At 38.2% G+C, this 17,828-nt stretch overlaps 1 protein-coding gene across 5 annotated transcripts in view; it reads left to right on the top strand.

The window, feature by feature from the left end:
- The window catches only part of tbc1d8b (TBC1 domain family member 8B), a 252,375-nt gene that overhangs the window by 221,258 nt on the left and 13,289 nt on the right, over positions 1-17,828 (top strand). For 2 of the 5 annotated variants that reach the window (XM_007239967.4, XM_007239966.4), the window contains exons 1-5: positions 735-1,000; positions 4,066-4,176; positions 6,042-6,160; positions 15,422-15,644; positions 16,775-17,015. In XM_007239967.4, coding sequence (XP_007240029.3) covers positions 874-1,000; positions 4,066-4,176; positions 6,042-6,160; positions 15,422-15,644; positions 16,775-17,015 — 821 coding nt within the window. In that variant the 5' untranslated portion in view covers positions 735-873. Of the gene's footprint in view, positions 1-734; positions 1,001-1,125; positions 1,267-4,065; positions 4,177-6,041; positions 6,161-15,421; positions 15,645-16,774; positions 17,016-17,828 lie in introns of those variants that run through there. The other 3 variants (XM_007239968.4, XM_022667171.2, XM_049477052.1) reach the window with 3 other exon arrangements.

Genomic DNA, 17,828 nt, shown 5'->3' with positions numbered 1-17,828 from the left:
TATACCTGCCAGTGACAACTTTTTAACTAGCTTTAGTGGTTTACATACTGAGCAGTTTGGCAGAGCAAGTTTTAAAACTATAATGTACTTCTTCATTTTTAAAAATATGAATAAAATAACTTTTATAATAGTTAATATACATCAAATTGTTGTTTTAAATGCATTATTGATTATTATGGTACGCTTTCAGGGTGTAACGTATTGTATTTGTTTTATTGTTCAGCATAACAGCATCAATAGTAGAACAAGATTTGGGAAACCAACTGTAGTATCTGTCTTACTTCAGATCAGAGCTGTCACTGCAGTATGTGGGCCAGGTTCTGCTGTAGCATTAGAACTCTGTCAGGAGCTAATTATTGGATGATACAGGGTAATGCTCTTAATATAAACACTTGCAGTCAGAATGTACACTGTGATCATGTAGCTAGTGAGCTGTAGTTCTCACTGTGGTTGGTGCTTTAGTATACTGGAGCTAAATTGAAGCAAAGGTTAAACAGTACTTTAACTGGGCTAAAAGGTAATAGAAAACTGCTTTGCACGATTTAATTTAAACCCAAAGACCCAGTAAGTGATTATCTTGTCGTATTTTACTAATAAATGCGACTGAAGTCTCTCTGTTTATGTTAGTCGAGGGGTTCTGGCTCTTTAATTGGACGGAGGCGAACGTGGCAGCCCGGTAGATTGTGGGAAATGTAGTACCCGGGTGGTGTTTGTGTGCGCCCGGGCAGGTCTGCGGGACTACAGCTCCCAGCGGTGTTTACGTTTCTCCGCTTGGCTCGGTTCGTGTCGACGTGTGTCAGGAGGGTGATGCGGGAGCGCGGCGGAGGAACCGGAGGAAACCCGGGGCTCTGCAGGATCTAGCAGCGGGTCAGCATGTGGCTCAGGCCCGAGGAGGTGCTGCTGAAGAGCGCGCTGAAGCTCTGGGTCACCGAGAAGTCCAACCAGTACTTCCTGCTGCAGCGGCGGCGGGGCTATGGGGAGGGCGGCGGAGGCATCACTGGTGGGTGAACGGGGCTGAAAACGGGGCTGTAACCGGAGCTGTAACGGTTAACGTTACCAGGCATGTAACGGGGGTTAAACGAGGGGGCGGGAACGGTAACGGCGAATCGCCCTATATCAATCCTGTTTTACCCGGTTTTAGCAGATACACCCGAGTTACTTACACAGTCTGTATCCTGGCAACAGGTCGCCGTTACAGCGGTTTGTTTTACGGTAACCGGGACTGACGGGCTGACCGCTGCCGTTACTGGTGGTGTTACATAGCTGGTAACGTCAATTAGTCTTATTAACTAGTCTTATCTAGTGTTAGGCTAGCACTGTCACGGCCATTGCCACTGTTAGCTGTTTCATATAGCTTCTTAGCTAGTTACCTTGGTTAGCTACCGTAGGATAACCACACTGTTACAGGACTGTTTTACTTTAATACTGTTTAGTAACGTTTACTGTTACTGTTAGCCATAAGCTAACGTATGCGTGGGCATTACTGATTCATCTGTTTAGCTAGTTTAGTACTGTCACATTTACTCTCACTGTTATTCCAAGTACTGTCATGTTTACTGTTACTGTTAAATGTAATATATAGCTCTGGAAAAAAGTTTCTGAATCAGTTTCTCTGATTTTGCTATTTATAAGTAGATGTTTGAGTAAAATGAACATTGTTGTTTTATTCTATAAACTACAGACAACGTCTTTCAAAAATTCCAAATACAATATTGCTATTTAGATCATTTATTTGCAGAAAAAATGCGAATGCATGTATTTGCAGAAAAAGATACAGAGCTTTTAGGCCGCAAATAACGTAAAGAAAACAAGTTCATATTCATAAAGTTTTAAGAGTTCAAAATTCAATATTTGGTGGAATAACCCTGGTTTTTAATGCATCTTGGCATGTTCTCCTCCACCAGTCTTACACACTGCTTTTGGGTAACTTTATACCACTCCTGGTGCAAAAAAATCAAGCAGTTCAGCTTGGTTTGATGATTGTGATCATCCATCTTCCACTTGATTATATTTTTCAGTTTGGTAAAATCAAAGAAACTTATCATTTTAAGTGGTCTCTTATTTTTTTCCAGTGCTGTATGCATTGGCATTACCAATACTGTCACTGTTAACCCTCTAGGAAACTTTACTGATAAATTTAGCTGATAAATTTAATCAGGTGTTTCATAGCAAGGAAGAACCAAAAACATGCAAGGTAGGAGTTCTCCAGTACCAAAGAAAAGAGAGGACCACTGCTTCATCATGATTCTTCTAACAAAAGTCATCTAAAACTGCACAAAGCAACGCATAAAAAAAGTTTACAACAAGAATGTACATATTTTTTATGTATGAACCACTTGCACGCCTCATTGTATTAGATGGAAATATGTAAACACTAAGTAGGTAAAATTAATGAATAAATAAGGAATAATTTAAAATTTCTAATGAATAATAATGGAAAGAGGGCAACACTATGCCATATAGGGTTATGTTCCTTGTTAGTTTTTAGTACTGTCACATTTACCCTGCAGTTTCTGTTAGCTGCTATTTATGTATTGGCATTTATGTGTTATTGTTGACATTATTTTTAATTTTGTATGACTCTCACGTATATATGTTAACTGTGCTGTCACTGATAGATGTAATATATACATACTATTACCATCACCATTACATCTAGTACATCTAGTACTGTAACGTTTACACTCACAGTTAGCTGTAATATGTGTTAGTGTTCAGTGTAATATATACAATAATATACAATAATATATATATATACACATAGACAAGTAAATATACATATAAATATATACAATAATATATAAGTTGGTATTACGAATGCTGTTTCTATTAATGTCACTGTTACCTTTCTATTAATGTCATTTATTTTCACAGTTATCATTACCATTCACATTTCACATTTTACGCTAGCTTTTCTATTTATTTTACTGGCACATAGTGATTGTATATTGCTTTGCAAAGCTAAACACTGTTGTTGACCTGAATATCTGCCTTATCAGTTTTCAAGATATCTACTCCAACCTGACTTTAGACTGGTCAGTTAGATCGTTTAACCAAACAGACACATACATTGCACGGATAATGAAACCAATACCGGCTATGTAAAATAGAGTGAACATTTTTTTTTATATGTAAAAACGCAAATATGCAAACTGAATTTTTGTATTTGAGTCTAATCTACTAATAAAACACATGGGCTGTAATGCACATTACACTTCAGTGTTGCTATTTTATTACATTTATACCGTGTAATTAAAGAAATAATAGGCCCCTACCGATCTAAATGCAGCTCTGATTGCAGTCTTACTCTTGGCCAGCATGTGAGTGAGCACCTGTGTGTGATATAGTACTTGAGAACACAACTGTTTAGGTAGGTTTCACACGCTGAGAACTGTGCAGATTTTCTAAATAACAACCACCCAGTCAAATGAGTGAGGATAGTCTACTGTTCCAGTGAAGCTTGTATGTATAGCTGGAACAAAGAACCAGGACCAGACTATGTTCACAGCTTGAACTGTGCGATGCTGTGTGCATTTAGGAACGATTTCACAGTCAGTTTTTTAAGCACAGTCATTAAGGACAAAGTTATTTTGAGGAACACAGTGGGGCCTCAAATTATATGTTGTAAAGGAGTGTGTGTGTGTGTGTGTGTGAATGAGTGAGAGAGAGAGACATGAACATAGACAGAGAAGCAATAATATCACCCACATTTTTTAATATCATGAACGATATTATACCCTAAAATATCGTGCCATATCACCCACCCCTAATTATCCCACCAGGGTACTACTTTATTTACTGTATTTTACGTGTTGTTGTCACGGCTAATTGTGTGAAATTATAAGCTGGTTTAATTGCAGAGTTTTTCCATCATCTGATTACTCAAGTTCATGTTAACATGTTGATTTGTATATTGATTGTATACTAACAATCTGATGTTCTGCATTAATAAGATTATGAAGTGCAGATTATGAAAACTATCATATGCACACACTCACACACACTCACACTGTCTGTGCTAGTGACTTCCATTAACTGCAGTGTTTGTCTGTGTCTGTGTTTCAGGTCTGCTGGTGGGGACACTGGACACTGTGCTGGACTCCACAGCTAAAGTGGCTCCGTATAGAATCTTACACCAAACTCCTGATTCACAGGTGTACTGGAGCATCGCTTGCGGTGAGGGGAGTGGGTGTGTTTTAGCGCATGTGTGTGTGTGTGTGTTGGGGGTGGGTTGGTATGTGTTTTGCTATCTTACTGTTATAGCTCTTATATAACTATATAATGTGTAGCTTTAAAAGACACTGTTGTCTAGATGAAAAGCAGAGGGAACTCAATGAATAGAAGGAAAATACAAGCTTTTCCTGCTCTTCTTGCTCTTTCTTCTGATCATCATCCTCCTCCTTTGCAATTCCTTCTGCCCTCATCACTATCCTCTTCCTCCTGCTGCTCATTTTCTTCTTGTTCTTCATCCTCCACTTCATCATGTTTCTCCTCTTCCTCTTTATCTTTCTCATTATTTGTCCAGTCTAGTAAATAAGCACATCACTCTGACCATTTCAGCACGGCACATTGAAAACAGCAGGTTAGGTGGTCTATTGTAAGCATATGGAAACAGAGCGGGCTCAGGTAGAATATATCCAGTCATAGACATTTATTTGAGTCTCATGGTCCTATAAGGTCTATTGGAGAGTTCTGAGTTTAATATTAAAAGACTAAAACATCTCCTGATCATAGTATACATTTCCACATCCCAGATGCTTTCAACGAGTAGACAAGTAGAGTGTTGAGCATGTACTGTTGACGAAACTACATGCTTTACACAAGAAGGAGGCGTGACCGGGTGTGTGCTGTGCTCGGACTGCAGCTTCAGAATTAAAGAATGTCTTGCATTTATACATATTTTTATGTATGGCCCACTTATATGTCTCATTGAATTGGATGCAGTTATGCCTTGTAACGTTATATTAAAAATTAACAAACCAAAAAAAACACAAGGTAGATATGCTATGGTATGGTGCAGTAACAAAAATGGGGTTTGTTGCCTGAGGTCACCACTATGCAAAAGAGGGTTAAAACAGGTATTATCTAACTACATTTGCTCCTCAAAGACTCTTAAAAAGATTTTTAAAGATTAAAGTGTTTTTGTTTCAAATCATGATTACTGTCATCTGTTGACATCACCTATTTGAAATTATTTTTAATCTCATCACTAGCCCTAAAATTGGCGGTCCCAACTAAAATTAATACATGGAATGAAGTTGAGAAGACAAACATAAAATACATTTGCTTCAGACTGTCTGCAATTAAATAAACGCCTAAGGAAATGAAAGAAACACAGAACTGTTTATTATAGTATTTTCTGTGCTGTTACTTATTTGAGCTTGTACATATTTCTGCACATATATTCACAAACATTGGTGATTGAGAATGTGATACCCCCAAATACAACACTTTTACAAGCACCTCAGTAACCTGATAATTAGAAAATTGTCTTAGTCCCTTTATCACATTTAAATCCAAATACATCATGTTCGCCTTTTTGTTTGCTTAGCACCTTGCTGGTAAACTTGCCAAACAGCAGCATGAAAAAAAAAATAAATAATAATTCATGTTAATCAGTTTTCTTATTAACACAGGTCTAATTTATTGGTCAATTTCTTTTTTATTGTGACTCCAAATCACACAAAGGTTGTTGCTTTCACTATTTCACAGTTGTAGTACTGAATTAAGCGTTTGTTATTCACTGTTTCCTAGAAGACTTGTCTTTGTTCTCCTTGTTTCTGCTCCAGCACAGAAATATTGAAACAGTCTATATCAGAGTGAGAGAGGGCATGCAGTGAAAAATCCGATAACTCATCTAAAACCCTGTGATCAGATTTCCTGAAATCCTTTAAAGACTGTAATCTGATCTAAGTGTTCTGTCTGCATATGCAGTTGAATAATTGGATAAGTGGCGAAAGCTGATGATGGTCATGGTATGCATGGTTCATGATGTGCTTGTGAACACACTTTTTCATACATGTGTGTGTGTGTGTTCCCAGGTGCGTCTCTAGAGGAGATCTCACAGCACTGGGAATGGCTGCAGGTGAACATTATGAGAACCCTCTCTGTGTTCGACTCTGGGGATGACATTACCAGCTTCGTTCAGGGCAAGATTCGAGTGAGCGAGACACAAACGCAAACTAACGCAAATACACACACACACACACACACACTGTATAACAGGGTTCGTACAGTCATGAAAAACCTGGAAAAGTCATGAAATTTGAAAAAAGCAATTTCCAGGCCAGGATAAGTTTTGGAAAAGTAAAAATACCCAGATTTTTTTGAAAAAGTCATGGAATTTTGCTCTATAAATGTTTTTCAATTATTGACAAAGAAGCTATTTTGAGCTAACAAATACATCAGATCAGTTAGTTAAGTAATTTAGCCCTACACAATGAATCTCAGGATTTGACACACATTGTATTATTGAAGATTCTGTGTCAACATGTTTTTTTAATCAAATTCATTTTAGGCCTATTATCGATTTAGTTTTGAAGGCATTAAAAAGTCATGGAAATGTATTGTTTAAAAAGTGTATGCACCCTGGTATGGAAACATACTAGAATATAGCTGATATGAATCTGTTTTCTCAGGCCACTTTCTAATTAAACATGCACTCAGTGAGTGTTCTTTAAGAACTGATCACTTCCATCCCTGGCCAAACTGCTTTTATTTTAATTAAGTCACACTGTCCACAAAGACTAATCAGAATATTTTAGTGAATAATAACTGTTTGCTTACTAAATTGGCAAGAAATGCAATAAGTTGTTTGTTTAAATATTTTCATATTGTGCTGTTAGGAGCAACCGATCACACACAGCAGCTTTACAGGCGTCCAAGACCGAGCCTCCATTAAACAAGCCACAACAAACTCCCTGAGAGAAAGAAGCCAAATACTCAGCTTAATACTCAAAAGAATCAATAAAAATGAATAAAGCAATAAAATGGAGCTTAATACTACATGAAAGTGTTTATATTTAAGCAATGAAACCAAAGATTAATGCTGAAAGTATAACTACTGGTAAAGAGGATTGGATTCATGATAGCTTTTTAAATATAAATATGTAGAGAAGGTCTCAGTTTGATTAGGTATATTAGAAGTAATGTTTTAGTAAGAGTATGTGATGGAATCTATCTTATCAGAAGGATATTCAGTAGGAGCATTCTTTTTTTTTTTCTTTCTTTTTTTTATAGAGCGATTGGCTCAGGCAGGCAGCTCTGTGGCAGTAAAGTCAGTCTGGAGAGCAGGCAGCAGCAGGGACTCCCAATCAAACCAGACAGCAGGGTGGTGGTTCAGCTTCATAAACTGACAAACACAGACAGTTAGATGTTTGAGGTGATTGGACACTATATATAAGGTACAATAGAGTAAATAATTATTGCAGATAGGTCTGTCACAATACCTGGATTATAGTCTTATCAATATCAATAGCTTTTGACTTTAAAGGATCGTTATGGACTATATTGATCAGGATAATAATAAGGTGAAACATGCTGAGTTCAAGCACTGATAGCTCTTGTCCACAGAGCTCCAGATACTATTTTCTTACTAGAACTGTGCGGTATGTCGCAGTAATATGTGTGAGTTGAAGCCATTGAATCTGCCCACCACAATTCTCCTTGTCCATTTTCCACAGGGTTGCCAGATACTTACAGCAGCACACAAACAGTGTACTGCAGCCATGCTATTTTCTTACTGAACAGCTAATCACTGAGCTTTAGTAAGGTTGCTAAGCATAGCTAGTTAATTTATTACCTCCACTAACATAGTAGAGACTGATATTTTGGACATTGAAACATATATATTGACTGATTAGCTACAGAGTGAGGCTTGTTGTGGCTTGCCACTGTGTGCCAACCTGGCAACCTGTGTGAGCTTTGCATCTAGGGAGGAGCGTGAGGGGCAGAAATCTCTTCAGCAATTGAAAATTGGACTGCTGCAGCAATTTCATACTGATTATTTTTGCAATAATATTCATTTTGTTTACTAAGCAAAGAGAGTACATTAACGTGATCAAAGTTATTTAGAATAGAATAGAATTAGAATATTTTGATGTTATAATATTTAAATTCCAATGCCTGAATATTCTTAGCTCTCTGCTCTCTAATTAAGTCTGTAATTGCTTAATTTTGTTTTTGTATTTTTGTTTTATAAGTGGCGTAAAAGATAAATTACAACCAATAGCTATGACAGGCCTTGCTTTAACAGCCTAATGAAAAAGAGCGAGTCAGAATGAAGCACAGACATGAGGGTTTCATGTAAAATCGGTGCCTTTTTGCTTCACCAACTCCATTACCCAAGATCTGCACATCTTATATAAGGAAACTTCAGAGGCTTCATTATAATACACTATACAAATACATTTTCACCATAGACTTTCTGAATTTCAGTGGTTCTTTCTAGTGCCCAGAATTATGAAAGCTACCTGGAAGGCCAGCACCTTGATCTAAGTAAGTTTGACAGTAGATGACAGATGATGAGGTCACTCGGGCACTGAAGGGCAAAGCCATTTAGAGCTTGATATATCAACAGCAGAATTTTCCAATCAGTACAGAAGTTGCCTGGAAGCCAAGTGTAGTGTTGATAATACTGATATGGATTGATATGGTATGACAACGTTTTAATTTTAAAAGAGGTCAGTGAGGCTGCTATATGTTTTATTTATTATATATATGTTACATTTCGTTAATAAATTGAAATTGTGTCTATGGCTATGCTAACACAGTAGGTGAAATTGAGACTTTTGTCTTTAGAGTTTGCAGACCTTTACTGACACACATGTGCAAAAGAACCTTGCATCACATGATGTTTCTGTTTCATCTTTACCAGCATCACAGGAGCTATCGAGTTTCAGTGCTTTCCAGCTGGGCTTGTCACGAAGAATGTTGTTAAGCTTACTTTAAAAAGGGCATGTTGCTCATCCATTGACACTTCTTTTTTGTGTCCTTTATTTCTAAAAACTTAATTTTAAGCTGTTTATTTTCTTTAGGCACTGCATATATGTATCAAATAGATATATAATAAGATATATAATGTCAGATTCAGATTGGGTGTTTGCACTTGCTATGTGAACATGTGAAGAAAAAATCTTATTATTATAATAATAATAATAATAACAATAATAAACATAAATATACAGTTGTGGAAACAATTAAGAGACCACTTTATTTTCTGAATGAATTTCTCTGCTTTTGCTATTTATAGGTATATGTTTGAATAAAATGAACATTGTTATTTTATTCTATAAACTACAGAAAACAGTTCTTCCAAATTCAAAATAAAAAAATATTGTTATTTAGAGCATTTAATGGCAGAAAATGAGAAATGGCTGAAATAATGAAAAAGGAGCAGAGCTTTCAGACTTCAAATAATGCAAAGAAAAAAATTCATATTCATAAATTTCAGTTCAGAAATCAATATTTAGTGGAATAACCCTGATTTGTAATCACAGTTTTCATGCATCTTGGCATCATGTTCTTCTTCACCAGTCTTACACACTGCTTTTGGATAACTTTATGCAACTCTTGGTGCAAAAAATTTGAGCAGTTTAGCTTGGTTTGATGACATGTGATCATCAAATCAAATTTATTTGTATAGCGCTTTTTACAACAGGTGTTGGCACAAAGCAGCTTTACAGAAACATGATTACAGGACAAAGAATCAGGCAAAACATTAAACATAGAAAATACACAATACAGAACCCCCAGTGAGCGCGGAGGCAAGGAAAAACTCCCTCAGATCTGCAGGAGGAGGAAGAAACCTTGGGAGGACCAAGACTCACATTTAAGGGGGGACCATCCTACCACTGGTCAAACGGCTTTTAAATTAAAATTTAAAAAGTCTTTTATACATCCACATAGGTTTTATATATTCAGGACTATAATAGCGCGCCACTAATGGCTTGGATGTAATCTGTAGTGGAGAATAAGATGGACGATGAGCAGCTGATCTGTGGTGGTGGTGGAGAAGAGCTGACTTCAGAAACTTCCATCAGTCTGGCCGGACAGGAGACGCGAGAGACTGAGGGTCCAACATCGGTATCGGGTCAGACAGGTGGGCAGTTAGTAACTCGGAGGAAGGCAGAGAGATGGAATTAGTTTTGACCGGATTTATGTAAAACGGAGAATATTAAAACATTATCAGAGTGTGGCTAATGACTCCGGCAGAACTGAATAAAACAGCCTAACTAAAGGCAGAGAGCCAGAAGGTAACATAGACATGGAGGCTCCCTGAAACACTGGCATCCACCCACTCCACCGTCCACAAACCTGAGTGACCGTGTGCAGTGGGAGAACAACAGCACCAGCATCTCAGTTTACCACAATTTCCTCTGTCCATGAACCCCTGAATCTGCAGCCTTATCTAAAGGAAAAAAAACATTAATTACCAAAAGCTAAACTAAACAAGTAAGTTTTCAGTCTAGACTTAAAGATTGAGACTGTGTCTGAGTCCCGAACATATTCGGGGAGATTATTCCAGAGTTGAGGCGCTTTATAAGAGAAAGCTCTTCCTCCTGCAGAGCTCCTCTGAATTTTAGGAACTACTAAGAAACCAGCACCCTGAGATCTAAGTAATCGTGGTGGTTCATAACAGGAGATGAGGTCTCGCAAATACTCAGGAGCGAGCCCGTGTAGGGCTTTATGCGTTAACAGGAGAATTTTATAGTCTATGCGGAATTTGACTGGAAGCCAGTGCAGTGCTAACAGGACTGGACTAATATGGTCAAATTTTCTAGTTTTAGTAAGGACCCTGGCTGCAGCATTTTGAACTAGCTGAAGTTTATTTAAGTTACTGCAGGAACATCCAGACAGTAGCGCATTACAATAATCTAGCCTTGAGGTAATGAAGGCATGGACTAGTTTTTCTGCGTCATGCAGTGATGGGGCATTTCTTAGCTTGGCAATATTACGGAGGTGTAGAAAAGCTGTTCTAGTAACATTAGATATGTGTTTATCGAATGCTAGATCTGAATCTATAATAACTCCAAGGTTTTTAGCTGCTGAACCAGGTGTGACTGAGAAGTCAGCCAGATTTAGCATTAAGTCTGATAATTTATTTCTAGCAGCTTTGGGGCCTAATAGGAGAACTTCTGTTTTTTCACTATTTAATAGGAAGTTGTGCGACATCCACAATTTCACATCTTCTACACAATCCTCAATTTTCTTTAATCTCACTCTGTCGTCAGGTTTGGCTGATATGAAGAGCTGCGTGTCATCTGCATAACAATGAAAATTTACGTTATGTTTTCTAATAACTTTGCCCAGTGGGAGCATATATAATGTAAATAATAACGGTCCTAATATAGAGCCTTGTGGAATTCCATATCTTACCTTGGTATAATTGGAAGACATATCATTTATCCTCACAAACTGGTAGCGATCGGTTAAGTATGATTTAAACCATGATAAGGCAGTTCCAGTTACACCAACCATGTTCTGTAATCTTTCTAAAAGGATAGTATGATCTATTGTATCAAAATCGAGAAGTACGAGTAGGGAAGCACAGCCTTGGTCGGCAGCTGTAAGTAGATCATTTGTTATTTTAACTAAAGCTGTCTCAGTGCTATGATGAGGCCTAAATCCAGATTGAAATTTTTCATAGATTTGGTTTCTTTGCAGGTAAGAGCAGAGTTGTTGGGCTACAGCTTTTTCTAAAATCTTAGAAATAAACGGTAAGTTTGAAATAGGCCTATAGTTAGACAGTACAGTAGGATCAAGATTTGGTTTCTTGATCAGAGGTTTAATTACAGCTGTTTTAAAGGCTTTGGGTACATGGCCCAGGGTGAGCGATGAGTTTACTATCATTAACAGAGGTTTAATTATATCTGGTAATACCTGCTTTAATAATTTTGTGGGAACTGCATCAAGTGTGCAGGTTGTGCTGTTTGAAGAGGAGATAGTTTTCTCTAGTTCTAGCTGTGGAAGTGGGTTAAAGACTTCCAACCTAACTTCGGTGACAGGGTTTTGTTCTAAATCAGCCAGACCAGATGACAGAGAGGATGTGCTATTAATCTGTTTAACTTTATCCCGAATGTTTTCAATTTTACTATCGAAGAAGTCCATAAAATCGTTGCTGGTGTGAATGGCTGGAATCTGAGGTTCAGTACCTGCCTGGCTAATTTAGTTAATTTAGATAATTTGGAAATAACACTAAAGAGAACTCTAGGATTATTTTTATTTATCTCGATCTGTGAGGCCAGATACGCTGAGCGGGCTTTATTAAGTTCTTTTCTATATTTTACAAGATGTCTTTCCACGCAGAGTGAAACACTTCCAGTTTAGTTGATCGATATTTACGCTCTAAATTTCGTACTAACTGCTTTAAGGTACGAGTTTGATCATTGTACCACGGTGCGAGCTTTTTCTGTCTCTCTATTTTATGTTTAAGGGGTGCTACAACATCTAAGGCAGAGCGAAAGGTATTTTCTAAACTTTCGGTTAGTTTGTCTAGTTCTACTGGGTCTACAGGAAAGTACATTATAGATGATAAATCGGGAAGCTTATCTGTAAATTGTTGGGCTGTAAAAGCTGTTATTGAACGTTTTATAGAGTAGCTAGGGGATGTACGTATATTATGACTAAGATGTAATTTAAATGAAATAAGGTAATGATCTGAAATTGCGGAGGTTTGAGATTGAATATTCAGGTTATCTATGCTCACACCCAGGGTCAAAACTAAATCCAGAGTATGATTACAGTAATGAGTAGGTCCTGTTATATTTTGAATAATACCAACTGAGTCTAAAATCGATGTGAATGCCTTTTTTAATGGATCATCCAATTTTTCGAAATGAATATTGAAGTCTCCAACTATAATCACTTTATCACTACTTACTGCTAAGTCTGTGACAAAATCACTAAATTCTTTTAAAAATTCTAAATAGGGCCCTGGTGGTCTGTAGATATTAATTAAGGAAAATGCATTTTTTTTTGTAACTGGATTAATTATACTGGTGTAAAGAAGCTCAAAAGAAGTAAAATTATCATAGTGTTTCTGCTAACTAAGGTACTTCGGAAAAGTATGCAGACCCCACCTCCTCTACCGGACAATCTCGGATTGTGTATATAATTATAGCCTGCAGGGGCGGCTTCATTTAATGCTACATATTCATTTGGCCTAATCCAGGTTTCTGTCAGACACAGAATATCGAATTTCTGATCAGTTATCATTTCATTCACTAGAACTGCTTTTGAATTTAGAGATCTAATATTAAGTAAACCAATCTTTAGGCTTGAAATGTTAGTACTACATTCTGGATATGATTGTTTAATATAAGTTAAGTTATTTAGATTGACTGTTTTAGTTTTTTGATGTTTTTGTTTGACTCGGGGGACAGACACAGTCTGAATACATTGGTATCTAGGTAACGTCTCTTTGCAGCTCGCAGACGGTTGGTTAAGCCTCTCTGTCTGCGGCCTGGTCCCGGCTCTGGATTGTCAGCAGCTTCTAATACTACTCTGCCGACTAGCTAAAAGACTATATGCTATCATCCATTTTCCTCTTGATTATATTCCAGAGGTTTTCAATTTGGTAAAATCAAAGAAACCCAACATTTTTTAAGTAGTCTTAAGTTTGTTCCAGAGCTGTATGTACACATACATATATATGTATATATATACATATATACATACAGTTGTGGTCAAAAGTTTACATACACTTGTAAAAAACAATGTTATGGCTGTCTTGAGTTTTCAATAAGTTCTACAACTCTTATTTTTCTGTGATAGAGTGATCGGAACACATACATGTTTGTCACAAAAAACAGTCATAAAATTTGGTTCTTTCATAAATTTATTATGGGTCTGCTGAAAATGTCACCAAATCTGCTGGGTCAAAAATATACATACAGCAACAAAATTTGTCAATTTTGGTGATGTAGCGAGTTGTGTCAATCAAATTAGCTTCATGTCATGGCCTCTTCACTTCTTGTAAGTGATTCTGATTGACTACAGCTGTTGACTTCTCATGAGCCCATTTAAATAGGGCTCATTTGACCCAGTGATTAGACTCAGCTACAAAAGCTACAATGGGAAAGTCAAAGGAACTCAGTGTGGATCTGAAAAAGCGAATTATTGACTTGAACAAGTCAGGGAAGTCACTTGGAGCCATTTCAAAGCAGCTACAGGTCCCAAGAGCAACTGTGCAGACAATTATACGCAAGTATAAAGTGCATGGAACAGTTGTGTCACTGCCACGATCAGGAAGAAAACGCAAGCTATCACATGCTGCCGAGAGGAGATTGGTCAGGATGGTCAAGAGTCAACCAAGAATCACCAAGAAGCAGGTCTGCAAGGATTTGGAAGCTGATGGAACACAGGTGTCAGTCTCCACAGTCAAGCGTGTTTTACATCGCCATGGACTGAGAGGCTGCCGTGCAAGAAAGAAGCCCTTGCTCCAGAAAAGGCACCTTAAGACTCGGCTGAAGTTTGCTGCTGATCACATGGACAAAGATAAAACCTTCTGGAGGAAAGTTCTCTGGTCAGACGAAACAAAAATTGAGCTGTTTGGCCACAACACCCAGCAATATGTTTGGAGGAGAAAAGGTGAGGCCTTTAATCCCAGGAACACCATGCCTACTGTCAAGCATGGTGGTGGTAGTATTATGCTCTGGGGATGTTTTGCTGCCAGTGGAACTGGTTCTTTGCAGAAAGTAAATGGGATAATGAAGAAGGAGGATTACCTCCAAATTCTGCAGGAAAACTTAAAACCATCAGCCCGAAGGTTGGGTCTTGGGCGCAGTTGGGTGTTCCAACAAGACAATGACCCAAAACACACATCAAAAGTGGTAAAGGAATGGCTAAACCAGGCTAGAATTAAGGTTTTAGAATGGCCTTCCCAAAGTCCTGACTTAAACCCCATTGAGAACATGTGGACAGTGCTAAAGAAACGGGTTCATGCAAGAAAACCATCACATTTAGCTGAACTGCACCAATTCTGTCAAGAAGAGTGGTCAAACATTCGACCTGAAGCTTGCCAGGAGCTTGTGGATGGCTACCAAAAGCGCCTAGTTGCCGTGAAAATGGCCAAGGGACATGTAACCAAATATTAATGTTGCTGTATGTATATTTTTGACCCAGCAGATTTGGTGACATTTTCAGCAGACCCATAATAAATTTATGAAAGAACCAAATTTTATGACTGTTTTTTGTGACAAACATGTATGTGTTCCGATCACTCTATCACAGAAAAATAAGAGTTGTAGAACTTATTGAAAACTCAAGACAGCCATAACATTATGTTTTTTTACAAGTGTATGTAAACTTTTGACCACAACTGTATATATGTATATATATGTATATATATATATATATATATATATATATATATATATATATATATATATATATATATATATATATATGTTTGTGTGTGTAGGGTCTTATAGCGGAGGAGAGTAAATCAGGAGGTGGTGATGAAGATCCTGAGGGGTTCCGCGAGGCGGTGTTGAGGTTCGAGCGCCTGTTCGGGCTGCCGAAGCGAGAGAAGCTGGTGACATATTTCTCCTGCAGCTACTGGAGAGGAAGAGTTCCTAACCAGGGCTGGATCTACCTCAGCACCAACTTCATCTGCTTCTACTCTTACCTGCTGGGCAATGAGGGTGAGGCATATACACCCCATGTTTATTAATTTTGAAACCAACTTAAAAAACTAAAAAAAAGAAAAAGCATGTATTAAAAAAGAAATACATAATTAAAAAAATATGTTTTGCTTGCAAAATGTGAATACATAGGTTAATGAATAAAAAAAAAAATTATTATCTACGATGGAAACAGTGTTGCATACTAGTAATGATTAAAGAGTGAAGCGTGGTTGGCATTAATGAGAGCTGTATAGGAGGCATATTCTCTGTTTCAGTGGGCAGTTTAGTCCTCAGTAAACAGACCCCTGGCTGCTCCATCTGGTGTCTCTGAGCAACAAGCCTGTACAGTTGAGAATGTGCTGCTCGAAACTGCTCTACACACATCTTAGAAAGGTTTGAATGCCTTTACAGTGCAAGTGTATCATACCACCTTTAGAAATAGTGTAAAAGAGCTTTTGTGGAAATATTGATTCATTTGCATGGTAGACTTAACTACACACCTCTCTCTCTCTCTCTCTCTCTCTCTCTCTCTCTCTCATATACACACAGTAATGATTGATGGTCCTAAAGCTGTTAAACAACAAGATCCAGTTGGACCAGATCTACATAAATTCAAATGTAGCCAGGTTTTAACACAAATATTTACTAAGTACAGTTCTAAGTACATATCTATTAGCTATAACCGGTTCCACTAAAATTGGTAGTTTTGAGTAAACCCACACAGATCACACAAACAGGACACACTTATGAGCCGGGTAGAAAATTCTACATTAATTACTTAAACCTATTACATTGCTAAGCTAATAAACAAGAATGAGCTGTGGTTGTACCTTTAGCTTGTATTATAAAGCTCATTCTACAGCTGGGCTCAGTAAGACTTAACAGATGCTTTAACTCCTACACAGCCGGTGTTTTTGTCTATGTTCCAGTAAGACTGGTGTTCTTATGGAATAAGAGCAGCTGGTTAGATAAGTCTACATTAATTACATAAATCTGTAAAAGAAAAGTCACTCTTGCTAAGCTAATAAACAAGACTGTGCTGTGTACCTTTAGCTCGTATCATAAAGCTTAATCTACAACTGGGCTCAGTAAGAGGCTCAGCAGAGGCTCAGACTCCTACACAGCCTGTGTTTTTGTGTGTGTTCCAGTAAAACTGGTGTTCTCGTGGGATGAGGTGAGCCGGTTGGAGCGCACATCCAGCGTGTTGCTGGCGGAGAGTATCCGTGTGAGTGTGCGAGGAGAGGACCATTTCTTCTCCATGTTTCTGCGCCTCCAGCAGACCTTCCTGCTCATGCAGCAGCTCGCAGACTACGCCATCACACGGCTTTTCGACAAGGAGACCTTCAGCACAGACCACCCACTGTCTGACCCACTGCACATCACTCAGAGGTATAGTTAATCATACTACACTACACTTCAGTAGAGTACATTATAATGTACCACACTGTAGTACTCTATACCACACTACTCTATAGTACACTCTACTAGACCAGTGTTTCTCAACCAGGGTGCCGCGGCACCCTGGGGTGCCGTCAAAATATTGCGCATCACCTGCATATTTCCTTTCCAGAGTCAGCGCGTGTTGGGGTGTGTCCCAATTCACAGGCAGCATACTCTGGAGGATGCGACCCACAGAGATAGGCGGTGTATTACTGCGCAGCTGTGACGCAATCTGTCTTCGAATACAGCCTCCGAAGGATGCGGCCCCTAAATTGGGACACACTGTAAAGTTTTTCCCCCACGCGATGCACTGCGAGAGTAGTGTGAAGCGCCCAAGCTCGCATGGAACGTTTTTTTTAAAAGAAGACTGCAGGTTCAGATAACTCTGAATCGGAGCCATTAACTTCTTCATCCAGTGGTAGTTCAGCAGTGAGTGTATTAGCAGTAGTAGCAGAGTATTTCACTCGTTTGAAAAGTCTGCAGGTTTCGCGCTAATTGTAAATAACTCCCCCACCCTCCCTTCTCACCTGAAATAAAATATTCCGCCAGCAACTCTCCTCGTTCTCACCTGAAGTATTGCGCCAGCAACCCCCCCGCCCCCCATTTGTAAACTGGGGTGCCTTGAGATTTTGCATACTTTTAAAGGGTGTCGTGATAGAAAAAAGGTTGAGAAACGCTGTACTAGACTACAGTACACTACACTGCAGTGTATACGCTATTACAAAACACTATCCTAAAGTATAGTAAACTACACTTTACACT

Source organism: Astyanax mexicanus, chromosome 1 (genome assembly GCF_023375975.1).
Source record: "Astyanax mexicanus isolate ESR-SI-001 chromosome 1, AstMex3_surface, whole genome shotgun sequence".
Taxonomy (NCBI): domain Eukaryota; kingdom Metazoa; phylum Chordata; class Actinopteri; order Characiformes; family Acestrorhamphidae; genus Astyanax; species Astyanax mexicanus.
This window is presented reverse-complemented; position numbering and strand designations above follow the sequence as displayed.